General features: G+C 50.1%; 1 protein-coding gene across 2 annotated transcripts in view; it reads right to left on the bottom strand.

The window, feature by feature from the left end:
• Positions 1–27520, bottom strand: part of CPNE5 (copine V) — a 105491-nt gene that overhangs the window by 45430 nt on the left and 32541 nt on the right. Inside the window, exons 4-9 of one of the 2 annotated variants that reach the window (XM_011986600.1) lie at positions 13491–13594; positions 12006–12045; positions 11716–11792; positions 8121–8180; positions 5952–6002; positions 5589–5652 (exon numbers count right to left, since the gene is read on the bottom strand). In XM_011986600.1, the coding sequence (XP_011841990.1) occupies positions 5589–5652; positions 5952–6002; positions 8121–8180; positions 11716–11792; positions 12006–12045; positions 13491–13594 (396 nt within the window). The remainder of the gene's footprint in view (positions 1–5588; positions 5653–5951; positions 6003–8120; positions 8181–11715; positions 11793–12005; positions 12046–13490; positions 13595–27520) is intronic. The other variant, XM_011986601.1, reaches the window with a different exon arrangement.

Raw genomic sequence — 27520 nt, forward strand, 5'->3', positions numbered from 1 at the left:
TAGGACCCTCTAGGAAGAAGAGGCTGGAGCTGGGCTCATGGGATAGGACGGCAGAAGCAGGAAACCTGGGACGTCAGCGAACACCCCACAGGCTGGAGGTTATTCATACACAGATGGTGGGCACAGAAGCTGGTCTGAGAGGCTGGGCCTGTCTTTATGCATCGACTGTAATAACCATGTTGAGGCCAAGCTGGCTTTTCTTTGTTTATTAATGACGGACTTCCCAAACAATCCAATCAGTTGTGCATCTGTTGATTTGGTCATTCAGAGGCTGAAAACCCCAGATTGACCGTTTTCCCTCCCACCCATTGAGCCTGTGTTTCTGGGATACTAACCAAAATCCGTCAACTGAAGTTCAAAAGAAAAACAGGATGATTTGGATATGAGGATGTTCACTACAGTATTGTTTATATTGTTTCCTAAAAAGAACAGCTTTGATAAATTATAGCCCATCCATACAATAGAGAAATAACATGTAGCTATTAACTACATGTTTTCTAAAAATGTATAATGATATAGGAAAAGGCAGGCTATAAAACTAGACACTATATTACATCAATTATAAGAAAAATTATGTACATGGACACTCAAAGAAAGCCTTGGAGGAAGCACATGAAAACGTCAACAGTGATTATCTCTGAGTGGTTTTTCCATGCTACTTATATTTTTCTGTATTTTCCAACTTGTCCATAATGAACATGTTATTTTTTTCTAGCATCAGGAAAAATGTTTTTGTTTTGCTTTGGTTTTTAAGGCCAGATAAATTATTTCTGAGACCAAAAAATTTCAAACTAACCTTAAGAAGGGTGATGTTTGAATGCTGGTTACACAGGATGCTCATATCAGTCCCAGCCACAACACACGTCTCTCCTATGTATCAACCTGCATACTTCTGAGTCTCGAAGAACCTTCACCACCTCCCCCACTTAACTTGACTTTTCCTTCTCATCTCTCTTTCTCCACGACTCTTCCCTCTTCCCTCATCTCTCAGGTAGAGAAACTGGCCTCTCCCTGAAGCTTGTCTTTGGAACAGTGAAAGTTTTGATTGTGTTGGGATCCAGGCTGCTAAGTTCCCCAGCTCTGAGGTCCCACACAATCTGGCCCCGACTCCCACCATCAACACCTACAGTCTCATCTTTCTGACTCATCATCCATCACTCCTGCCCCAGGGCCTTTGCACAGGCTGTTCTGTCTGCCTGGACCAATCTTCCCCAGGTAACTGGAAGGGTTCATTCTCCCACCTGTCTCTATATATTGACATATTACATTGTATCTACACATTTTCCTTCAGGATAGTCAAGAGTGTGATCAAATAGTTGTTGTAAGAAGAGGCACTGGATCTGACAGGGCTAAGGACCACTGCTCTAATGTGATTGCTGGTTGGCATTTCCATCTCTCACACTAAACTAAAAATTCTGGGAGAGCAGGGACTCAGTCAAAGCATATTTCCTGAACTGAAATGAAAGAATACATGAGCACGCTGGTGACACCTAAGGGGTGGCGAGGCCTCCAGGGGCAATTATGGTGTGAAGTTCTAACTCCCTTTGCTCGAGAGAGGTGAGGCACACTCCATCACTGCCTCCTCCATGACCACCACCACCATCCTGGCTGGGACGGCCAGTTGGGTGGAGGGACCTGACTAGGAGGTGGTATGGACATACTATCCTGACTCCAGAGTAAGCAGGTCTGGGTGGCTGACAGGTCTCTAGGGGGAACCAAGGGGCTGGGAAGTGAAGGGCAAAGAGCTATCCAACCCTCTGTATTGACAACAATCCCTACTTTTTTTTTTTTTTTTGACAGGGTCTCACTCTGTTCCCCAGGCTTCAGTGCAATGGTGCAATCATGGTTCACTGCAGCTGTGACCTCCCAAGCTCAAGTGACCCTCCTGCCCCAGCCTCCTGAGTAGCTGGGACCACAGGCATGAACCACCATGCCCTGCTAATTAAAAAAAAAATTTTTGTAGAGATGGTCAGGGGGTTCTCACTACGATGTCCAGGCTGGTCTCGAACTCTTGAGCTCAAGCTGTTCTCCTGCCTTGCTCGGCCTCTCAAAGTGCTGGGATTATAGGCATGAACTCCAGCCTCCACTGCTCAAAGCCAGCCTGCCTGTTGAGGGCAATAGCCCCACAAGGAACAGAAGGTCGGTGACTGTTCCCTGTACCATGAGGGCTCGAGGCTCCCAGGGTGAGGGAAAGACTGAGGATTAGGAGTCAAGGTCTGAGCTAGAATCCCAGCAATCTCAGGCAGGCCGCTAACTTCTCTGCATCCATAAAACAGGGCCACTCACACCTACCCAGCCCCCCAGCCCTGCGGTCAGAATCAAATAAGACTAAATAAGAGAGTCTCGGTAAACAAATGTTGGCCAGTATTACAGGCAGTAACAAGCGCTTTACTGCTGAGCAGAACTGAACCTTGGGTGATTCAGAAGGCCCTTCGGGAGACCGGCCTCATCACTGTCAACATCAAGTACCATTCGATAGTATTTGGATCAAATTCTGATTGTGGGAACTTCTTTGGCATTTAAATTCCAGATGAACAAGGCTTTTCTGTAACCCGTCAAACTATGCTGGTGACACGCTGGAGTCCACTGTCATCCTTTGCTGGTTGCCACCCGCCCACGCCGTCCCCATGGATGAAGAGAGGGTTTGTCTACTTCGGCAAAATGTATTCATTTGAGCAGGAAGCCCTGCTCTGGTGAAAAATCATCTCTCAGACCCCACCCTCTTCCTTTGATCCTCCCACTGAATGCTGAGCTGGAAAGACGAAGCAAAGCTGTTCAGATGTAATTATTTTAATTCAGCCAGATGCTGGGAATTAGTCTCTTTTCCTTGCAAGGATTCTAGGGAGAGACAGAACTCAGCTAAAGATGCCCCAGAAGAAAAGGAGCTGACAATCTCAGGAGGAAGGGAGGGTGCTCCCTGCCTCTGACATAGACCCCTTGTGCTGGAAGAGCTTAAATCAAGAAAACGGCTGCCATCCCCGGGTGAAGGAGTAGGGAGGACTGGGGAAGAAGGAGGAAGAGGGAGGATTTAATACCTGATAAGTATTAAACCTGAGACTGCTTACCAACCCCTGGAATGCTAGACCACTAACGGCCACCAGCATTGTCTAGAGCGTTAGAATTTCCAAAGCGCTTTCATGTGTGTGACTTTATTTGGTTACAAACTAGTAAGAAAGTCACCAGCTGGGCTAGAAGCTTGGGGAAACACTGAATTTAGGTTCAAGGAATTTGGAGGCACCCTTTCCTAGGCATCTGTTAGACACACTCACATTCATGAACTCCTTTAACCCTATCAGCGCCAAGCTGCAGGTGGAGAACGGAGGCTCTGGGAGCTGCAACAGCTCTCTTCCACAGGGCAACTGAATTCTCTCCCTTGTCTGAACTCCAGTGGCATCCAGATCCTCAGTGGACATGTGTGTTTTGTCCATGACCTGGTGCTGAACACAAGGTCTGTGCTTTCTAAGCATTCAGCCACATATTCGTGATGGGTCCTCAGGAACGCCTACTGCACCCCGAGTCCTGCCCTGGGTGTACACATTGGGTAGGGTTCATTCCCGCTGCCAAGTGCCTTCAGATCCACTGAGATAAACAGATAAGCAGAGCAACCAGGGTGAGCAGTTGCATATGAATTTCTTTGGTCATCTCTATACTGCCCTGTACTATCGATTCTGTGTTCACGTGTCTTATTCTTCCACTGGAAGTCCTTGGAAACAGAGTTTGTAACACCACAGCCCAGTGGTTAAAGACCTTGGCTCTACCAGCAAACTGCCAAGTTTCAAATCTCTTCTACTCAGTGGCTGTGTGACCCTGGACAGGTCACTTAACCTCTCTGTGCTTCGGTTTCCTTATCTATAAAAGTGAGGAAAATTAATGAGGACCGTAATTCATCAGATATTATAACACATCATACTACATACTACATTATGTATTATAATACATTAGATAAGTCAATACATGTAAACCACTTAGCACAGTGTATGGCCCAAAATAATGACTCAATTCATGTTCTCTAACACTGTTATATCTCTATACCAGCAGCTCTCAAAGTATGGACCAGGAACCCCGGGGGATCTGTGGGATCAACACTATTTTCGTAATAATTTCGATGAAGAGTTTTCCAGAGGTTATTCGACAGGGATATCACAATAGATTGACTACAGAAGCAGCCATGAGAATCTGGATGTCTTCCATTAAGTCAGACATTAAGGAGATTTGCAAAAATGTCAAACACGGCCACTCTTCTCATTAAATGATTATTGTAAGTTATTGTTGTTTTTCAAAATATGTTATTTTATTTATTTATTTTTTGAGACGGAGTCTCGCTCTGTCACCCAGGCTGGAGTGCAGAGGCTGCAGTGAGCTGAGATTGCAATCTCGTGAGCCACTGCGCCCGGCCTCAAAATATATGTTATTTATGTTGACCCATAATGGGTTCAACTATTGTTATTTCTAAAGGAATTAATACATACATTTTTAAAAATTCTGTTTAAATTTCTAGTAGGGTAAATATTGATCGACAGCTGATCCGTAGCACTGACCTCCCAGGAAGGTAGGAAAATCTTGTTTCTCCTGGTCATCCCTCCCAGCCCCGTGGGAAGCTGTGTTCCCAGGGTAGCCCAGGCTTTGTTTACGCTTGCACCCTGCCCCTCCCTGCGTCTGTCCCAGCCTCCTCCTCTTCTCTCCAAGTTCCACCACTTTCCCACTTTTATAGCCACTTTTAGTAACCTAAGATAGCGGCGGTTTCGGGGCTGAGCCCAGATCTTAGAATCAAGCTGACCTGGACTAGAATCGTGGCTCTGCTGCTTGTCTTCCTTGAACAGGTGACTTTGCCTCTCTGAGCCTCAATTTCTCCATCCATAGAATGGGAGTAACATTTTAGTACCTACTTCTTAGCATGATTGTCAAGAGCAGTGATAACTTATGTAAAGTGCTATTACCTGACAAATACTGACCATCACCATTATGATACTTTATCATTATTATTAATCATGAGGTCCCCTGAGCCCCTTCTTGGTGTGCTCAGCTGTCCCCATCTCCTGATCCCCAACAGTCCTACAGAAAAAGCAAGACCAAGGGCTGCCTAGTACTGCAGACTTCTTCCCAACATATGCACGCGCACAGACACTCTCCATCCGCCCCATGCAGGGTGTCACCCTACTCCAGAGATGAAAGTGAAAAATGACAGCTAAATGTCAAGCACCCAGGCTTCCTTCAAGACTGAAAAGGTCTTTGCTGTCACAGTGTTGGTGCCAAGGCAGTCTCGGCTCAAGGACACGTGAGTGGCGGCCGTGATGGGGAGGGGAGGGAGCCCTGGCATGGGAGCCAGGGGACAGAGCTCAGCTGGGCTCTGCTGCTGGGCTCTGCTGCTGACTGTGGGTGAGTTCCTTCTCCTCTCTGGGCCTCAGTCTGCTCAGCTATAAAAAGGGAAAACACCCACTAGCTCCGATGTTGCAGAATTCTATGACAGCCAGGTCAGCATCAGGAGCCCTGTCTACCCTTGGTTCCCTCCAGGGGCTCAGGGAGGCCAACCTGCACTCCGTCACCACCCACCCCAACCACGTCCTGTGCTGGAATCGTCTGCCACTCACCCTACAGTTGCTGAGCTCCTCAGCGGACAGGATGATGGTGCCACATTTCTTTCCTGGGACACCACTGGGAGAGGAGAAGATGAAAGAATGGAAAGCCAGACAAAGACAGAGCCATAAACCTGATACTCCCTCAGTCAATCCCTGCCCAGCCTCCCCCTCCCGCTACCATCCAGCAGATCTGCCCCAAAGCCCCTGAGAAGACAGAGTCTCCTGAAATCCTTGTGGCAGTGTGGCCTAGTGCACTGCTTCCTGGGGCCGGGTCCCCAAGCCTGGAGCTGTCCCACCCCCTGCTCCCCGAGAGCCCACCAGGAAGGGTAGTGCCTGCAGTGAAAGTCCTAGAATTGGAAAAGCATCCAGACTCACCCGGAGGCTTCCAGACCAGTGGTTCTCAAACTTTCCATCCAAAGACCACTTCTGTGGGCAAAAGACCTCATGGGCTAGCCACCCCACCTCACACCCAGCTGACCCCCAGAGTCCCAGGACAATCCAGCTCTGAGCCACTCTGATGTGTCGTGGGAGGCAGGAAGGCAGGAGGGCTGGTGGACCCTCGCTGGTAGCTTGCCCAGGCTCTTTCCCATGGCTACGTCCCCTTGAGTGCCTTGGCTGGGGTCTCCCTGGGAGTGAGAGATCCCAGCCGACTGTACAGCTCCCCAGTGAAATGGGCAACCAGGTCAAGGTCCATGAAGTCGGTCTACCCCAGCACATCCCTCCAGGAGGGCAGTTCTTCAGCTGGGGCTCCACCCAGGGGACCTGAACCACCTCTTCCCCTGGTTAGATGGGCTTTGGGCACCAGCCCAGCCCACTCCGATGTTTGGGACTAAGCCAGAGGTGGGGGAGGGGCCACTGGGAGGGAGAGGAAAATATGTCGGGTTGTCCAGCAGCTCTGTGACTTTGGGCTCATTCCTGTACCTCTCTGAGCCTCAGTTTTCTCCCCTATATAATGAATGTGACTGTATATACCCACACAGTGCCTGGCACAGAGAAGGTCCGCAGTGAGCAGCATCCCCCTCCCCGCACCCTTTGCTTCACAATTGTGCAATGCCGGTAAAATCCAGCCTTACACCTCAGGCCAGCCACAGGGCCACCAGCATGCTGTCTGTGGAACACACTTTGAGAACCACTGATGGAGCTCTTCCCAGCACCAGCTCTTGGAGGGAGAGGCTCTCAAACAGAGGAGGCAGGGGAGGAAGGGAAGCCGGCCCTGGGGCGCTGACAGGACAGCCCAGATCTCTCCAAATCAGGTGAGCAGAGCAGGGGCCACATCTGGGGCATCCCCTGCCACGGACAGGGGACAGTGCCTGCCAGCTTGTCCCTCTAGACTTGAGCAGCTGAGCTGAGTGCCTCAAAGCCCTTCCCCACCCCCTGGTCCGGTCCTTCATGGTAGTAAAGACATGATTTGTTTGCCCAGGGAGATAGAATCCTCCACGCCAGCCTCCTCCGCCCCATGTTTCTCCATCTGTTCCTCTCTTTGCCTCTGAGTCCTTCTTCTATTTCCGATCCTTCTTTCCCTCCTCTCCAGCCCCAACCTGCTCCCACCTTCTTGGCCTTCCTTTCTCTCTCTCCCTCCCTGCCGCTGTATCTCTGTCTGCCTCCCGCTGCCTCCCCAGTGGCTGCTTCTCTACTCTCCGGGTGAATTAGCATTCACGCTCTCCCTGGGCGGTGAGCATCCCAGGCCCCCTGGAGGCCCCCTCCCCACCGGCAGCTGGCCCAGTGGCATATCCAGCTGCTGCAACCTCAATTCTTGAGAGCTCTCAGGGAAGGCCAGGGGAGCTCTGCTTACCCCAATAAAATGCCCTTCTGCAGAGGCCCCTGCAGGCAGAGGTTCCCTGCCCTGCACTCCCCCACCCCCAGCCCCAGTGGACGAGTGGGCGTGAGAAAGAAGCCAGGGTGGGAACTCCCCAACCGGGAAAGAAGGGGAGGGAAGGAGGGGGAGGCTCTGCGTTGGCCACATTTGCATGAGGCCAGCTGAAACCAGATGGTCAGGGTGGTGGAGTGAGGCTGGCCCACCGCAGCTGGCTAGCAAACGAGCAAACGTGAAAAGTGGGGATTCAGCTGGATCTACTCTGTGGTGAGGAGGAGGCGGACATCCAGCAGCCAAAACAAGGAAGGGGAACAGGGGGGAAAGGATAAAGAGAGGGGAGGAAAGAGGGGGAGAGAAGGGTGGGGATTGGGGGCCGAGAGAAACCAGGCCAGGGAGAGAGGAAGGGAACAGAGAGTGCCCAGCCCCGCTATTCCTAGACAACATCCCTCACCTGTAAGCCCCACCCTCTTCCTGAAGTCCCAGGAGCCACCGGGGCTTGAGATGCCCAAGCTCTAGTTTGGATGGGGGAGGGGCTCGCTGCCAAGTCAGGGCTTCTGTTCAGGGCCCAAAGAGCCTGGGTGCCTAAGGAGGAACCTAGGACTCTCTGTCCCCTGGATCAGGGCCAGATTCACAGGGATGGGAGCAGGGACGAGGCCCAGACTCTGAGGCCCCCTTTGCAGAGCTGGTTGAATGTCTAAGGACTCCAGGGCCAGAGATGTCTGGTGACCTACCCGTTGGACACGGCTGGCATGGGTTTGCCCGTCCTGGAATTCAGGCTGAATGCACCTATCCTGTGGAGAGAGGGGAAGAGAGAGCATGCCATGAGCTGAGTACCCCCATCCAGACAGGCAGCACACTTGGCATCCAGATGCTTGGAGACAAGCGGCTGCTCCGGAAGTCATTAAAACAGGATCAAAGTCACAGGCCAGAGCAAGCAGAGCCCTTCTTCTGGGCAAATTCCCTCAGTGGTTCTCAAGGTGGGATGCCCAGACCAGCAGCACCAGCATGTCCTGGGAATGTTATTAATAGGAATGTAAATTCCCAGACCCAGCCCATACCCACGGGATCAGGAACTCTGCGGGGTGAAACCCAGCAATCTGTGGTGACACTGGTGCCTGCTGCAGTTTGGGAACCCCTGTTCTCCCTTTCCAGCCTCCGCATCCAGACTGCGAGATGGGGAGACTGCTGGAAGAATCACATGAGATCATGACATGGGCTGAACTGTATCCCCCAAAATTCATGTATTAAAATCTTAATCTCTAGGACCTCAGAATGGGACTATATTTGGAGATAGAGTCTTTCTTTTTCTTTTTCTTTTTTTTAATGTTTTATTTGAAACAGAGTATCGCTCTGTCACCCGGGCTAGAGTGCAGTGGCGCAATCTCGGCTCACTGCAACCTCGACCTGCAGGGTTCAAGTGATTCTCCTGGGTAGCTGGGACCACGGGCACGCACCACTACACTGGGCTAATTTTTGTATTTTTAGTAGAGACAAGGTTTCACCATGTTGGCCAGGCTGGTCTTGAACTCTTGACCTCAGGTGGTCCGCCCACCTTGGCCTCCCAAAGTGCTGGGATTACAGGCATGAGCCATCATGCCCGGCCTGGAGATAGGGTCTTTAAGGAGGAAATTAAGGTAAAATGAGGTCATGGCAGTGGGTCCTAATCCAATGGCTGGTGTCCTCATAAGAAGAGGTGACTAGGACACAGAGGTGCACAGAGAGATGACAATGTGAAGACACAGAGATGAGAAGGAAGACAGCCATCCTCACAAGAAATGAACTCTGTTGACATCTTAATCTCTGATGTCTAGCCTCCAGAATTGTGAGAAAATTCATTTTCGTTTTTTAAGTCACTCAGTTTGTGGCATTTGCCACAATGGCCCCAGTGAACTAATACAGATTTCACAAACAAAATACTGACCCTCATGCCTGGCCCAAAATATATGTCCAGTAAACAGGAGATTTTCACAGGGTTTAGTCAGGAAGACAACTACACTAAGACACATAAAAAAATCTTTGATGAGGTAAAAGGTCCACCTCCTCCTCCAATATTGCCATCAACCTCTGTATTTTATTTTATTTTATTTTATTTTATTTTATTTTATTTTATTTTATTTTTGAGAGGGAGTCTCATTCTGTCACCCAGGGTAGAGTGCAGTGGTATGATCTCAGCTCATTGCAACCTCTGCCTCTTAGGTTCAAGCAATTCTCCTGCCTCAGCTTCCCTAGTAGTTGGGACTACAGGCACGCACCACCACACCGGGCTAATTTTTGTATTTTTTAGTAGAGATGAAGTTTCTCCATGTTAGTCAGGCTGGTCTCGAACTCCCAACCTCAGGTGATCTGCTCCCCCCTTGGCCTCCCACAGTGCTGGGATTACAGGCGTGAGCTACTGTGCCCCGCCAACCTCTATATTTTAGATCTTGCATGTCCTTTAAGGCTCAGTTTCAAAAGCCATCTCCATAGGAAGTCTCCCTCAATACTCCCCCACCCCCAGAAAGAGTTCCTGTCACCAACGGTGGACCAGGTGACAGCAGGCAGGAAACAGACCCAAATGACTAGTGGTTTTGGACCCAGGTAGCTGGGAGTTGGGAAGCACAGACACCCTCCCTGGTAGGGCATCTCCAACCTGGCAACCCAGGTAAAGTCATGGGTGGGGGTGCTGCTGGAAAGAGCAGATGCTAATGGGTGTGCTACACTTAGCGCATGGTTAACACTGAAGTGGGCACAGGGGCAGATGTCCCTAGAGAAAGAATATAAAATCATGAATAAAACCTGTTAGAAATATGTCCTAAGAGGGAGGGGCCTACCAAATATGAATGTGAATTTTGTATCCTTTTTTTCAGGAGGCCCTCAAATTCTATAAGCTACAGAGGCCCCCAAAACAGGGGTTTTCCCCCTGTTCTCAATAAATGATAACTGTTTTCATTGTTTTCTAGGAACCCAGAGATGAGACCTTTTGGGAGCCAAGGAAACATTTCCAGGAGCCCTGGGACCATGAGTTACTGGGGGTCCCGGGCAAGGATCTGGAAGAGAGGCCACACACACACACACACACACACACTGCAGTTATTATCATTATTATTTTGAGACAGAGTCTTGCTCTGTTGCTCAGGCTAGAGTACAGTAGTGCAATCTCAGCTCACTGCAACCTCCTGGGTTCAAGAGATTCTCGTGCCTCAGCCTCCCGAGTAGCTGGGACTACAGGTGTGCACCACCATGCCCAGCTAATTTTTCTGTATTTTTAGTAGAGAGAGGGTTGCACCATGTTGGCCAGGCTGGTCTCGAACTCCTAAGCTCAGGCTATCCACCTGCCTTGGCCTCCCAAAGCCCTGGGATTACAGGTGTGAGCCACCGTGCCCGGTTCACACTGCAATGATTGATCATGGTGAGGGGACAGCATCCAGTGGGAACTTGGCAGAAGCAAGCGAGGGGCTAATGATCTCCCTTTCTTGGGCTCTTTGCCCTGTGGCCTGAATGCCTGTCCCAGTCTGCCCTCTCTTTCCTGGGCCCTGCCCATGAGTGTCAACCAAAAATATTCAAAAGGCTCAGGATCCAGTTAAATTAGTTTATTTAAATGCAAAGTGTGAGGGTGGCCGTCCAGAGAAACATGGACACCAAAAAATGGTGACCAGTGTTGCCCAGTGTGGGGAAAGGTAAGAATTGTTTAAATAGGCACAGGTCCTGCCCCTGGGACTTCCTGAGAAATAGGGACAAGAGAGGTCACCCTTACCACCTGGCCAGCCCTGGCTGTCCCTGAAGACATCCTCAGGCTGCACTATGAGAAGCCTTGGGATTCCTCATCCCAGGGCCTGCTTCAGAGCAACAGTTTTTCCCTAAAAGCAAATTAAGTTCAGGGACTGCCAGGGACAGGATGGGATGGGAGGGGCCTCACTGTAGCCAGCTCTGGCCTATAAACTGTGAACAATCTTAGGAATATGCTATGTGTGTAGAGCCCTGGGTTCAAATCCCAGCTGTCCCTCTTTCTAGCTGTGTGTCCTTGGGCAAGTCACTTCCCCTCTCTGGGCTTCAGTTTCTTCTTCCACACTATGATAGGGGTCAGGGTGGGAATAGATTATATGGTGTCTAGTCTATTCCCTCCTGAGCCTTCCCGGGAGATGGGGCTCTAATAACTCAGCCTGGGTTCCCCTGAAATACCTGGATTAGAAGCCCCCTGACCGCAGTGATGCATGGGGTCTCTTTATTCCTAACAACCTGCAGATGCCAGTCATAGCCAGCTGACTGCTTTGCCCCCGCCCTGAGCCAGCTCCCAGCAGAATGGGCAGGAAGTTGGCCCACCACCGGGAAAGCAACCTAGACACTCACGTGAGGGGCTTCTCCAGGCGGCTCCCAGGGGACCCCACAATCTCTCCAAGGGTGCAGAAGGCCTGGCCCAGGAAATCCTGCATGTCCAGGGAACAGAAGAGACCAGTGTCACCCACTCTGCTCACAGCTATCCCACCTCCCCCATCGCACAATTCCTGGAAGCGTGAGAGCCCTCAAATGACAGGGCGCAGCCTCAGACACACATTCCATCCCAGCAAAGCCCCAGGCCCACCCGAAGGATGGCATTTCAGAAACCGTGGAATTGCCGAGCGGTCACTGGCAGAACTCACGTGTTTGGATAAATCGGGACTCTTAGAGTCAACGTCGTATCTGCAGGGAACACAGAGAAATGATGAAGGCAGCTGTGGATATTCCGCCCAATCCTGCCTGGGTTCTCAAGTTGAGTCAGGGCCCCTGTCCCCCAAAAACAGGTCCCAACGCAGTGAATATTTCCAGGAGTAATTGTTGGAAGGCATGAAAGGGAGCCTTCTGGGTGCTGGACATGTTCTGTCCTTGAGTTGGGTGATGGTCAGAGGGGTGGAAATGGATGTAAAAATGCATCGTGGAGTAGGCGCTAAGATTTACGCACTTCACTATGTGTATGTTACACCTCATTAAAAATGGAAAAAATTAAATCAATGAGCTCTGTCGGCCCGGCTGGTTCACAGGTGGCTGAGCCACCTTACCTTTCATTCCCCTCACTTACAGAGTTTCCCATCTTTGATCTTCGCAGCCAAGCCTTGGCTGCCCGTGGTGCTAATACCTTGCTTCTGACCTTCCCTTATGGCTTCACCCTACCCAGGCCTGCCCAGCTTGCCCACGGGCCTGGTCACTCAAGAAGGAGGGAGGCATTAACACCTTCACCTCAGCCGTCTACAGGCAGCGTGATGCTGCAGCTGGCCTCCTCCCCTCACCTGGGGTCTGCTCACCTGGAGCCTCACCTGCCACCTTCCCCCAGCGTCTCCCACCCACCCACTGGCATCTCTGTGGCCAAACAGCCATGCCAGGCCCAGATGACTCCTGCTGAGGGATGGTCACTCTCTTATCAGCCCTCTCCAAAATGTCACCAGGTGACTTCTCAACAATGGGCTGTGTTGACTCTCCTCAGCCTCAATACCTCCCATCATTCCCTCCAAAGTTATTTCCTTCCACTGCATTCTTTCCTTTGTTCCCTAAGGTCCCAAACCCCCTTCTTTCCCACTCTGACCACTCTTCTGTGGGGCAAAGACTTTTCAAAGCATCCCATACCCCATAAAAACAACGTCACAAACTCCCCGGCCTGTTTACCAAGCCTGAAATCCCACCGTGATCTTTAATGTCAGGAGAAAGGCACTGTCATCTTCCAGTGGCTGCTGGATGCCTGAGCCCCACCAGCCAGGCCACCTCTGCGGGAGGGGAGGCTGCAGGGACCCTCTCCCAGAACACGCTTAGACAGAGGAAGCAGCCAGTGGCTCCCTCCTGGTTACCAGGGGAGAAAAGGGCTCCCAGAGGCACAGTCAAGAATTGCCTTCAGGATCTTTCCTCAGCGGACATTCCCCGGCACCAAGAAGCTTGCCTGATGCCATCCCCAACTTAACTGAGACAAACTGTTAAATTTGTCTCTCCTGGTAAGGGTGCAGGCAGACTTCAGCTAATTGCCACTTCTATCCCAGGCCAACCTGGGCTCCGCTAATATCTCAGCTCCTCCCACCTCCCCCAACCACAGGCCTGTGGTCCTACCTCCCAGCAATCTTCCTCCCCACCTGGCTGCATCTTCAGCACCATCTTCCACTTACAAATCAAAACGGAGGTTCTGCTTCTCCTCGAAAAAGTAATCCACAATGAACTTGCGCACGAAGTCGGGATTGAGCGTGTTGTCAATGACTTCAGTGCGCCCGAACTGCAAGAGAAGTTGGAGGGTAAACCTCAGGGCCGGGCTGGTAGGGCCGGGGAGAGCACTGGGCTCAGAGGCCCTTAGTCCTGGTTCTGGCAGTTATGAAAGCCCTGTCTCTCCAGGCTCCTGACATCCATCCCCTCCCAATCAAAGCATGAGTTCTTGCATCTGACAGTGGAAGCCATGTACAGTATGGCTCCAACCCACATGGCTTCTCCCCATCTCCATGCAAGCTGATGGTCTTAATACCTGAGCAGGCCCTTCCCTTCACCTGGCCTCCCCGTCTCTGCCAGTGGCATATCCTCATTCCCTCAAGGCCTGATGTAAATACCAGCTCCTCCAGGAAGCCTTCCTGATTCCTCCAACCAGAGAATTTTATTTCTCTGAGCCTCCTCGAACTTGTGCCCACTCCACTCCATGACCACCATTCTGAGAATTGATTCTACAATTAGGTGTGTACTTATTTGATTCCCCAGTTGCAAACACAAGGGCAGAGGCAGGGACCGTAGGAGACCACCTCCTAAAAGATCCCCCCCTTTTGGTATTCATGCTCTTGCATAATCACCTCCTCTCGAATGTGAGCTGGGCCTAGTGACACACTTGTACTGAACAGAGTATCACACAAGTCATAGAACGTCACCTCCAAGGTTCTGTTACAAACAACTATGACTTCCGTCTGGGCACCCTCTCTTGCTCTGTCTTGCTTGCCCACTTAATAAAACCAGCTGCCGGCCGGGCGCGGTGGCTCAAGCCTGTAATCCCAGCACTTTGGGAGGCCGAGACGGGCGGATCATGAGGTCAGGAGATCGAGACCAGCCTGGCTAATACGGTGAAACCCCGTCTCTACTAAAAAATACAAAAAACTAGCCGGGCGAAGTGGCGGGTGCCTGTAGTCCCAGCTACTCGGGAGGCTGAGGCAGGAGAATGGCAGGAACCCGGGAGGCGGAGCTCGCAGTGAGCTGAGATCCAGCCACTGCACTCCAGCCTGGGTGACAGAGCAAGACTCCATCTCAAAAAAAAAAAAAAAAAAAAAAAAAAAAAAAAAAAAACCAGCTGCCATGTTGTGAGCTGCCTTATGAAGAGGGCGGCAAGGAAAGGAGGGGAGGCCCCAGGCTAACACCAGTGAGGAAGAGCGGCTGTCAATCTGCCCATCCATAAGAATTGAAATCCTGCCCACAACCACTGGGTGAGCTTGCAAGCAAATCTTGCCCACTTGAACCTTGAGATGATTGAGGCCTCGGCCAACACCTTCACTGTAACCTTGTGAGAGACCCTGAGCCAGAGGACCCATCAAAGCTGCACTCAGATTCCTGCCTGCTGTTTAAACCACTAAATTCTGAGGTGATTTATTACTCAGCAATAGCTAACTAATTCAGAGACTGAATTGTCTTGGTTGCCCTTGCAGCTGATATTCTAGAATTTTGTACATAATAGGCAGTCAATAATTGAATCCCAATGAGTTTCGCAAATGACTTTAGGCCAAGTCACTCTCCATCTTTGGGCATCAGAATCACCTAGAGAACTTGGTAAAATACAGATTGTGGAGGGCCTCACTCCAGAGGCTCTGACTCAGTAGGTCTAGCATGGAGCCTGGGAATCTGCATTTTAGAAGTCCTCAGGTGATGCTGGTACTGTGGGTCTGGGGACTCCACTTTGAGAACCACTGGGCTAGGTGGTGGTCCACTGGGATCCAAGTCTCCTGCAGGCTCCGTAGGGCATAGAGGAGGGCAGAGTGGGCACGAGTCCAGACCAACCATCCCATCAAAGCAGCTCTCTTTTGTATCTGCTCAATACAGTAGACATTTTGAGCAAAATTTTTGTTTCAAAAAAGGGGTGAGGGGCTAAGAGGTGAAGTTCAAAACCACTGCATTTACAATAGACTATCATTCAGCCTTAAAAAAGGAAGGAAATCCTGTCATGTGCTACAATATGGTGCACCTTGAGGAGATTGTGCTAGTGAAATAAGCCAGTCACAGCAGGACAAATAATGTATGTGTCCACTTACAGGAGGTATCTAAAGTGGCCAAATTCATTGACACAGAAAATAGAATGGCAGTGACCAGGGGCAGGGTGGAGGGGTATAGGGGGAGTTGTTTAATGGGTTAAGGGTTTCAGTTTTGCAAGATGAAAATGTTCTGGAGACCTGTTTCACAACAATGCAAATACATTTGTAACTCTACTGAACTGTACACTTAAAAATGGTTATGATGTGTCTGGGCCCAGTGGCTCACGCCTATAATCCCAGCATTTGGGGAGGCTGAGGCGGGCGGATCACGAGGTCAAGAGATCAAGACCATCCTGGCCAACATGGTGTAACCCCGTCTCTACTAAAAATACAAAAACTAGCTGGGTGTGTTGGCGCACACCTGTAGACCCAGCTGCTTGGGAGGCTGAAGCAGAAGAATTGCTTGAACCCAGGAGGTGGAGGTTGCAGTGAGCTGAGATCATGCCACTGCACTCCAGCCTGGCAACAGAGCGAGACTCCATCTCAAAAAAAGAAAAAAAAAAAAGGTTATGATGGAAAATTTTATGCTATGTGCTTTTATTTCCCACAATTAAAAAACGAAAAACATTAGCTAGGCATAGTAGCACGCACTTGGGGTCCCAGCTACTCAGGAGGCTAAGGTGAGGGGATGGTTGATCCCAGGAGGGTGACGCTGCAGTGAGCTATGATCACACCACTGCACTCCAGCATGGGCAATAGAGAGAGACCCTGTCTCTCAAAACAAAAGCAAATGAACGAAAAACCCACCACATTGTGTGCTACATGAAGGCAGGGGTGCTGTTCGTTACAATATTTACCAGAGTCTCAAAGCAGTAAGACAGGCAGGTGCAAAGCAAAATATTTTAAATGGGCTGTTAATTCTTTTTAATAATCCTGAGTGTCAGAGTGTCAGTCTTCCTTGATGGGGCTCTGCAGTCCAGGAAAACACCAGCACATGGGTCCCTCATACATGTGGTAGATGAGGCCCTGGGTTACCTGGGGCTTACCCTGAGTGTCCCTTCTACCCTGAATTAAGTTAGAAACTTCCAAAGGAGCTAGGCATGGTGGCTAACACCTGTAATCCCAGCACTTTGGGAGGCTGAGGCGGGCGGATCACTTGAGGTCAGGAGTTTGAGACCACCCTGGCCAACATTGTGAAACTCCATCTCTACTAAAAAAAAACACACACAAAAATGAGCCGGGCGTGATGGCACACACCTATAGTCCCAGATATTTGGGAGGCTGAGGCAGGGGAATCACTTAAACCCAGTGTAAGGTGGAGGTTGCAGTGAGCTGAGATGACACCACTGCACTCCAGCCTGGGTGACAGAGAAAGACTCCATCTCACTGGAGAGGGAAGCTCCCACTCCAGGTAACATGGAGCACTAGATTTGGCATCTTGTTGTCCCTCACTCCCTTGGCGAGTCAGTCTCATGTTCCAATCAATCTCATCTGCTAAATCTCTTCCTCTGCTGTGGCCTTGGTCCGGCCTCATCACTTTCTCATCTTGTCACCGTGACCACCATGGCAGCCTCCTAAGGGGCCCCACATGTGCCAATTCCTAATGCTTGGAGCCTTAGCTCCCTGGCCATCCTGTTCTCCAACTCCCCACCCCTCCTGTGTGCGCCCATTGTCCTCCTGCATCTCTAAGGCTGCACTTACTGCGCGGCCTGATGATGATCTACTGAGTCTCTTTCTACCCCTCTAGGTTGTGAGCTTCTCAAGCAGCAGGAGAATCCAAGTTCTCCTCATCTTTGCAGCCCAGGACCTAATAGCATTTAATACACAGTCGCAAGTTTAGATCATAACAGCTGCTGTTTATTGAATACATACAATGCACGAGGAGCGGTTTTAAACATTTTGTGCCATATGGATATTGACCAATTTTGCATCTATGTGTAAATTCATTTCAGCATTCCTGATCATCTATATGTGTGTGTTGCTTGAATTATTTGAACTGGTTGCAACATCTTACTGGTTTCCTCATTAATTAACAAGCTTTGATAATAAATATTTGTCATGCTAATTTTATACTTGTATGGTAGTCATGATTTTACCTTTCTAAAAAATATATGCTTTAACAGGTGCTTTTTAAAAATACCCATGCTCAAGCCCCACCACAGATCAATTAAATCCAAATCTCAGTGGGTGGGGCCTGAACAACTGCTTTTTTAAAGTTTCCTTTAAAAAAGGGATCATAATGTGATCCATCTGATCATAATGTGCAGATGGAGTTGAGAATCACTAACAAATGAGAATATAGCAGGAGGAGGGAAGGAAACTAACATTTACTGAGCCCCTACTAAATGCTCACCAGGTTAAGTGGATCATTAAGTTATCTCATTCAATTCTCACAAAAATCTTGTGAGGTATTTTACACACGAGGAAACTAAAAATCAGAGAGGTTAAGTAACTTGCCCAAGATCACACAGCAAGGCAGAGCTGGGACCTAAACCCGGGTATATTTGACTCCAAAGCCCATTATATTTCTACTGCATCTAACTGTGAGGAGTCATCAAGCATTATGAAAATCAAATAAAGATGAGGTTTACTTCACAAGCATTTATCCCAGTCCCAGTGTGTGTCAAGCAATGGAGAGGACATCAGATTGAATAAGACTGGGTTCCTTTCCCACCCCCTAAATTCAGTAACAATCTTACAATGCATAACCCCGTTCCAAAAGAGTTCCTGCATTCTCCTCTCCTGCTCTTCTTCTTGATGAATACCTCCTGCCTTCAGACAAAAGGAACATGTCTCTTAATGGCTTTCCTGCAAAATATTCCAGGTAAACACCCAGGTTTGAGAAAATCCTCCTTTAAGGAAGGGACTTCCTTCCTTCCTCTCAGAACACTTGCCCTCCTCCTTCAACAACCTCAAAGCATCCCTCTAGCAGGATTTTAGATAAGCCCCAGCCCAGAAGGAGCAGGCATCCTTTACGCAGTTTCCCTCCCCACTCCGCCCCACCCCCAGCATAGGCTCCAAGGAAAACACCCATTAAGGAAGATGACAAGGCTGCTTTTAAAATGGCACTTGCAGCTTCAATAGAGGGGAATACCCTAGAGATTGATTCTGCCTAAGAAGAAAACGGAGTTCCCCCGGAAACAGGACACTGCAAGCCCACTCCCAATATCTCCTAGAGCAGGAAAGGGGCACACGAGCTAGGCTGGACAGTGAAAGATTACTAAGCCTCAGAGGTAGTTAAGACATGCAGATCACAAACAACTGCCAAATCCACAATCTGGGGACTTACTGGAGATGTTTTATAGCCTTCATTACTTGGATGAATAACAAAGGGGAAAAAACGCTAAAACTTGGATTTTAAAATCTAAGAAGCTACCAGGTCCCGTCAGGCCCAATGTACACCCCATTAATGATGGCAGAAACACAACTGAAGAGACATTGAAAAAAAATCAATTTGGCGGCTGTATTTCATTCTACATAGACTTACAGAGTTTTCAAGCCAGAAGGGACTTGGAGAGATGAGATATTAGCACCCGAGCATTGGGAACCACAGGACGGCATGCAATCTAACTGCTGTACAGCAAATCCTGCTTAGGGAAGGAGCAGGGGGGTTAACCCCTCACCACCTGTAATACGGAGCGCAGCCAGCCCTGTTCATTCTGCCAGCTCCCTGGGCGTGCCTGTCCATGCTTCCAAGCCTTTCTGAGCCCTCTGTCCACACTTTGGGCTCTGAGGATACTGGGAGTGAGGGATCCTCACTTTGCTCACAGACCACCAAACACTGGTAAGCACAGGAATTCTGATGAAAAAGGCTGAAGGATACCCAGAGATCTGCATGCAGGATGTGATGCAGAGAGCCCTAGAGAATTGTTAGGGAAGGCGGGCAAGTGTGCACTGGGGAGGTTGAGGGATGAAAACTAGGCAGGAGGTTGAGTGACAGGGGAGGTGACAGGGGACCTCCCTGACTCCCGGGGCTGGGATGGCCTCTTACTGGGCAGAAGGAAAGAAAAAGTACAAATGAGAAGGAAGCCTGGAAATGAGGGAGTTTGCCTTCTGAAAGGCTCTCTCCCTGACAACAAAACTCAGTGGAAAAAGCTGACATGCCCCAAAAGATGCTCCTAAAACCTCTATGACTAAGCTCCATGAATATCAATGAAGCAGCATTAATTACATACCATCAGTTCCAGCGAGACCCTCAAAGTGGGGGCAGACTTGAAACTTCTTTGGAGACTAAATTAGGTGACTCCCTGGGACTCTGCCACACAGGAGAGCTGGGAGGTATGGGGCAGGTAGGCAGCTGTGTCACCAGACCGCCCTCAGAGGGAAGCCCAGAGCAGGGCTGAGGTTGAGAACCCAGGTGGGGCAAGCAAGGTCTTCCTGCCCCACATCCAACTATGGGGCCAGGAGGGGCCAGCCTCTGTCGAGACATAGGCGCCCAGCCCGCAGGGAGCTCTTGGGGCTGGCAGTCGGGTCTGGGCTGATTTGGAGGCTGGAGAGTCTCGTGCTGCTGCCTGCTGCCCACCCCAGCTCCAATCTTCATCCTCCAGGAGATTGCTTCCCTTTGAACAGGATCACTATTGTTTCCTCACCCTGTGGCTTCCAGTGGGGTTTGGCCAGTGGGAGGCACTGGCAGATGGGAGACGGAAGAGACAGAGGTTGGGGTATTTCTTCCCACTCCTGCCCAGCCTCAGCTCCATGGTTCTGGGAGGGGCTGCTTCCCTCGAGGACCACAGACCCCACCAGGCAGGCCCTCTACCTCCCTCTCAGAGAGCAGCACTGCCTTCTCCCATCGCCATGCAAGCCTGGGTGCTAACTAACCTGCAAGAGGCTTATGCTGTGAATGGAGGCTGGGACTACGTCTGACAGTTTTCCTCCCTGTAGTTTCTCTACTCCCTAGCGCAGTCTCTGAACTTCTGGGATTACTGTGCCAGCTACCTTGTTAACACTTCCTGTGGGTCTGGGTGGACCCATAGATCAGGTGATAATGTGAGTGTCCCTGACCTAACACCCTGCCCAACCTCTATCCCTTTCCCTGCAGCCCCCACATACAGAGAGACAGGAGAGAGAGAGGGGAGGGAGGAGGAGAGAGAGAAAGAGAGATTGACAGAGAGAGAGAGGAGAGAGATAGTCCTCGACTCTCCTGTGATTTCCTTTTAAAAATATTAACAAGTTGGGCCAGCACTTTGGGAGGCAGGAGGATTGCTTGAACCTAGGAGTTCGAGACCAACCTGGGCAACACAGTGAGACCCCATCTCTACAAAAAATAAGAAAACTAGCCACGCATGGAAGCACACGTCTGTAGTCCCAGCTACTTGGGAGGCTGAGGCAGAAGGGTCAATTGAGCCCAGGAGACTGAGGCTGCAGTAAGCCGTGATCATACCACTGCACTCCAGCCTGGGCGACAGAGCAAGACCCTGTCTCAAAAACAAACAAACAAACAAACAACAACAATAAAAAACAACCAAAACAACAACCAAAAAAAAACCCCAAATTGACCTAGGACCTGATTTTAGAGCTGGAAGGAACCAAATCCTCTCAATTAACACATAAGAAAACAAAGGCAGAGAAGGTGGGCGGGGGGCTGTTCTGACCAGGTCACACAGCTCATTAGAAAACGGATGCTGACAGTAACCCAGCCGGTGGGGCTCCCAGCGCTGAGTGGAGCCCTGGTTCACCCAGAAGTCTGTCGACACTCCTGCTCAGGTTTCTTTCTTCCTCCCGCTCCTCCTCCTCCTCCTTCCGCTTGGTATCCTGACTTCTCAGCTTCAAAACACTTCCACACATCCACGATCTCACTTAACCCCTCCAATGACCCCGTGGAGATGAAATTATTACCATCCACACTTTACTGATGAAGGAACAGAGCTCTTGGAGGCCAGAGAAGCCCTCCCAGAGGCAACCCATGGTGGGTGAGGAAGGGCCAGGACTCGCAGGAGTGAGAAAGGCAGAGCATCCCTCGTGCTCACCACAGCCCCTACCTCAGGCATGCATAGGTGGCTCACTGCAAGCCTGAACAATCTTCACGGGCCTGGATTTAGGCAGCTCTTGCCTTTTTACAAATTACAACTGGATGGAACTTCGGAGCCATCCCCCAGCTGCAAAGCCCCCAGGGGCTGTGCCAGTGGGATAGGAGGCTGGAGCTGACAGACTGCTCTCCACCTCACAAGCTTCTCACCTTTCCCCAGCTGTAACTCCCTGTGATCTTTTCATATATTATTGATGGCTCCTTAATTGGGGATTCTAAAAGCCTGGCTGCAGAGCCCAGCCCTGGCCCCTCATGAATCATGTTCACCAGGATTAAAATTAGAGGCCAGAAAGCTACCTGACTCAAATAGAAACGGAAAAAGGGAATGTGCTTTCCAAGGCTGGCCCTGGGAACAGGAGCCAGGTGGGGGAGCCCAGGGGCTGGGAAGAGTGGCTTGAGATCTGGGGACAGGAAAGGAGGGCCTGGGGATTTGGAGGAGCACGGAGGATCTGGCCATGCCAGGCGGGCCACCATCTTGGGTCTGGAAGGTTCTCTCTGGTTCTGTCACTGAAGGAGTCCAGAATTCTGTGGCCACCCCTCCTTGTTGCAGTGAGGAAAACCAGGTCCAGAGAGAGATGGGGCTTGCCTAAAATCACAGGGAGTGAGCCATGACCTTGGCACCTTTTGTTTATTTGGCCCGGTGACCTCCCAAATGGCTGCCTGTTTTGTTATGGCTTCCAGGTAAGGCAGGGCAGAGGTGGAGACAGGGGCCCTGAGTTAGGGGAGCCCAGGCTCTAAAGGCCTCCCTGTTCTCAGGCCTGGACAGAGAAACCTCCATATCTCGGTATCTTGCCCAGCGACCAGGGTAGGGTGTGAAACTTTACCAAGCTTAGAATGAAAGACTTCCTGCCAAGAAGCTTAGTTCCTAATTAGCCATTGTTTCAGATAATCTGTTCAATCATCCCAGCTCCTGGGGGAATGACCCTTTACCAATGAGCCTGGCTGCCAAGCTACCAACAAAACACTCTCCACCGCCCTGTCCCCACCCCCAGCCTTCCAGCCCCGGGTCTGACTGTAGAGGGTGGGAGGCCTGAGCAGTCCCCACCCTAAAGGAAGCCAAGCATCATCGAGGGGGTCCTGGGACTTGTCCCCCAGCTCACCCCAAAACATTGATAGCTCCTGCCCAATGGCATCACGATGTCTGAAATGATACTGTCAATGGTTCCTTCCTCCAGATAAAGCACTGGTTTCTCACTTAGGGCTTCTTATAAGAAGAGCCATTATTGAGCTTTTTCTGCAGGCCAGGCACTTTACACGAATTAGCTTATTTACTCCTCACAGCAGGCTTGTGAGCCTAAGCGCCAGCCGAGATCCCCCAGCTGGGCAGGTGGCAGGCCCATTTTTAAACTTGACTTTGGAGTGCACACTTTCAACAGCTCAGCCACAACTCTAAATGCACCTGGACACTAACACTGAAAAGCAAACAGATCTATCAGCCACCAGGGGACCTGGCCTAGAACTCAGGGTTTACTAGAAAAGCCAACTCCTTTCTTCAAATGAAATCTCAGGCTCATGTCTAATGTATTACCCAGAAATAATGAACACCTCTGCTTGAAGGAGGAAAGGGAGGCAGGAGCTACACACACATTCACAGTTGGTCCTGGAGCTGCCACCCTCAAATCCTGGGGATAGAAAAGCACACTTTGGGCTAGGTGCAGTGGCTCATGCCTGTAATCCCAGCACTTTGGGAGGCCAAGGCAGGTGGATCTCCTGAGCTCAGGAGTTCGAGACCAGCCTGGCCAACATGGTGAAACTCCGTCTCTACTAAAAACACAAAAATTAGCCGAGGGGTAGCGGTGTGTGCCTGTAATCCCAGGGACTCGGGAGGCTGAGGCAGGAGAATTGCTTGGACCCAGGAGGTGGAGGTTGCAGTGAGCCGAGATTGTGTCACTGCACTCCAGCCTGGGCGACAGAGTGAGACTCCGTCTCAAAAACAAACAAACAAACAAACAAGAGAAGCCCACTTTGAAAGTCAGTGACCTGGGCAGAGGAGAAAACCAGGGACCCCGACTTGGAAAACCACATTCACATCCCGGCTCTGCCAGTTTCTAGCTGAGTTGCTGGGCGAAGCCAGGATCCCTCTGAGCTCTGCTTCCTCATCTGGGTGTGGTGAGGGCCAAGGGAGACAATGGGGTGCTGCTGATGTGGAGACTGTACAGGGTAGAAGGCATGTCAGTCACCCTCTTATTTAAGGAGGGGCAGGAAAGGGGATACAGCCTCTTTACAGCTTGCCTGATGGTACTGTATAATAATAATAAGAATGTTTACAAGTCCTGAGCACAGGCAGGCACTGCTAAGTGATTCTGCCATGTGGTCCCTACCACAGTCCACTAAGCAGGCATTGGGATCCCATTTTACTGATGAAAAAAACCAAGGCTCAGAGAGAGGTTAAGGAGAAACTGGCAAAGTCAGGATTCGAAGGGACATCCCAGACAGCACCTCACTGTGCCAAAGCAGGTTTTAAAGCCCTAACCCTAAGACTGTGAGTTGGTGCCCATAGACCCATCTAGTCCCTAAAGTAAAGCTTTGGTCCTGGACTGCCTAACCCCGATCACAGGGAGTCAGAGCCCTGAAAATTCAGCTGCATGACAAAAGCAAAGGCCACTAAAGGCTTTCCAAGTGACCTAAGGCTCAGGAGGGACCTCTCTTTGCAGAGGCAGACTTCTCTGCAAAAAGTGGAGAGTCCAGAAAGACCGCCCCAACCTTGCCTTGGAGTCCACCTCTTTGAGAGGCCTGCCTTCCGCTTTGTGCCTTAGCAATGCTGATGGTCCACTCATTCCTTTATATCTTCAGATTATGGTCTATGCGGAATGACCAAGGCCAGGTCAACAGGGAGCCTAAATTGGGCTCAAGGCCTGGCAGGTAGAGGGCTATTTCATTTCAGATTTAAACTCTTGGCATTGAACAAACTGGATCCCCAGTGTCCTTGCCCACCACAGTCTTATTCCAAAACCTCCACAAGACTGCAAATTATCTTCCTGCTTCTGCCCTTTCCCCTGCAGTCCACTCTGCACACAGTGGCCAGGGCTGTCTTTCTGAACCATAAACCAGGCTGCATCACTCCCCTGCTTAAAACCCTTAAATAGGCCAGGCATGGTGGCTCACACCTGTAATCCCAGCACTTTGGGATACTGAGGTGGGAGGGTCACCTGAGGTCAGGAGTTTAAGACCAGCCTGCCCAACATGGTGAAACTCCGCCTCTACTAAAAATACAAAAATTAGCCGGGCATGGTGGTGCATGCCTATAGTCCCAGCTACTTGGGAGGCTGAGGCAGGAGAATCACTTGAACCCGGGAGGAAGAGGTTTCAGTGAGCCGAGATCGAGCCACTGCACTCCAGCCTGGGCAACAGAGCAAGACTCCATCTCAAACAAAACAAAATAAAACCTTCAAATAGCTTAGCCTCACACTTAGATCAGTATTGGAACTCTTTCTATGGCCTCTACAGGATCTGAAACTGATGACCTCTGTGACTGTATTGCCCACTGTCTTCATTGTTCATACCACTCAAACTACACCAGCCTTGTTTTTGTCCTTGAAATGCTGTAAGCTTGCTCCCGCCTCAGGGCCTTTGCACTCGCTGTTCCCTCCACCTAGAGCACCCTGCCCCTCAGAATGATGCATGGCACCACTCAGGCCGCAGCTCCAGTGCCACCAGGGTTGGCTTAGTTCACAGGACCTCCAAGGGTGGCCTTTCCCACTGTGATGGAGAGCCCAGGTCAACGGTAGATTGCAGTTAATATTTCCAGGCATTTTCACAAGCATTACCTTAGTCTACCCACGAAGGTCTCTCAGCCTCATTTTATAGATTAGTAAGCTGAGACTTGAGAAGATAAATAACTCACCTAGGTCACACAGTTAGTAAATGTCAGAGCTGGTATGAAAACCCAGGGTTTTGGACATCAAGTTCAGGCCTCATCTGACAAATGCATTTGACTGTTATTCATGATGTCTTAAGGGACCAAATGGGAAAATACAGCACATAGGTAACTGAACGACCTACCCCAAAGGTCAATTAAAAAACTGAGGTCAATCTGAGAAAAGGTCTCTAGTGGAGGAACCCAGCACTCCATCCCATTCAATTCCTTGTCATCTGTGTGGGTGAGGACTACAGCTGACCCAGGACCAAGAGGCATGACCAAGATGCTGAATGCACAATCGTAATTCAACTTGGTCTCCATAAACTGTAACAACGGACTGAATCCAACAAATGACACATGATGGCAATAAATGTGAAATCACAGATTTAGGTTCAAAAACTCATTGCCAAGTCCGAGGTAGGGAACTTGGCAATCTATTTGGACAGCAACTCATGGAGAAAGACACAGAAGTCCCCAAACTCAATAGGAATTAAGTCAAAAACACCTGCCAAAACATCAGCGGGATACCAGATAATGTCGCTACATGTGCAATCCTCAGAAGCAGACACATAACATGCAGAGGCCAGCGGGGAGGACAGTGAGGATCTAGGGCGAGCCCCTGTGTGGAGTGAGCCAGCCCATGATGCTCTGGGCTGCAGAAGGGGATGGCGGGGACACATGCTGTCCAGGAGGAGTGCTCAGGTTGGTAAAGGGACAGGAAACAGTGATTTTTAAAAAGCCTCAGTTTCCTCCTCTGTCAAATGAGGCCAATAAAAATACCTCTTTCATAGGATTGTTGTGAGGATTCATTGAGTTAATGCAGGTAAAGTACTTAGAACAGTGTCTATGGTCGGGCATGGTGGCTCACGCCTGCAATCCCAACACTTTGGGAGGCCAAGGCAGGTGGATCACTGGAGGTCAGGAGTTCAAGACCAGCCTGAAACCAACCCTATCTCTACTAAAAATACAAAATTAGTCGGGCATGGTGGCGCACGCCTGTAATCCCAGCTACTCAGGAGGCTGAGACAGGAGAATTGCTTGAACCCGGGAGGTGGAGGTTGCAGTGCACAGTGATTGTGCCATTGTACTCCAGCCTGGGCGACATAGCAAGACACCATCTCAAAAAGAACAGAACAGTGTCTGGCACATTACTGTCGTGTGTTTGCCATTATCACTACTGTTGTTGGTATCATCTCCCTGGGTTGAAAGTGAGCTCCTCTGGTTGTAGGCAATGTCTGGTACCCCTTTGCACCCCCAGCATTCATCCCCCGGCACATAGTAGGTACCTGCTGTAGTCTGAATGTTTGCGTCCCTCCGAAATTCATGTCGAAATTCTTACCTCATTGTGATGGTATTCAGAGGTGAGGCTTTGGGGAGGTGATTAGGTCAGGAGGGCAGAGCCCTCATGAATGGGATTAGAGTGTGTTCATCCCTCCCACCATGTGAGGACACAGCAAGATGGAATCGGCCCTCACCAGACATTGAATTTGCTGGTGCCTTGATATTGGACTTCCTGGCCTCCAGAACTGTGCAAATAAATTTCTGTTGGTCATAAGCTACCCAGTTTATGGTATTTTTGTTATAGCAGCCTGAACATACTGAGACAGTGCCCAACACATGCTCGAAGACACACGTCAAGTTGCCCCGAGGAAGATGGTTCAGAATATTTAGAGATGAACCATCAATCTCAGCTGCTGGTGAAAAGTTAAACAGGATAATTTTGCTCAAAAAAGAGACTGAGCGCTTTGGCAGGTTCATGTGGGTGTGGTGGCTGGGGCCACATGACTGCAATGGTATGGGGCGATCTGCCGGACACCCTAAGATTCTGTGACTCCCATTTCTTTTTCCAACAGGCCCTCAGCCAAGACAGTGGCCTGGTGAGGGAAGGGTAGGGATCTCCATACCCACTTTTCAAATGGGGAGCCTAGAGGGGTTCCCTCTCATGTCCCTCTTCCCAGTGAGAGCATTTCCGGGACTCTTCCCACCTGGCCATCCCACCTTCCCCAGGACATGCAGCAGGCCCTGGCCCACCTCGATGCAAACAGTGCTTGATTTTCTAGGCTAAAATTACATCTTGAGTCAATTTTCATGAAATGTGGTGAC

The sequence above is a fragment of the Mandrillus leucophaeus genome, unplaced genomic scaffold (genome assembly GCF_000951045.1).
Source record: "Mandrillus leucophaeus isolate KB7577 unplaced genomic scaffold, Mleu.le_1.0 Scaffold3, whole genome shotgun sequence".
NCBI lineage: Eukaryota > Metazoa > Chordata > Mammalia > Primates > Cercopithecidae > Mandrillus > Mandrillus leucophaeus.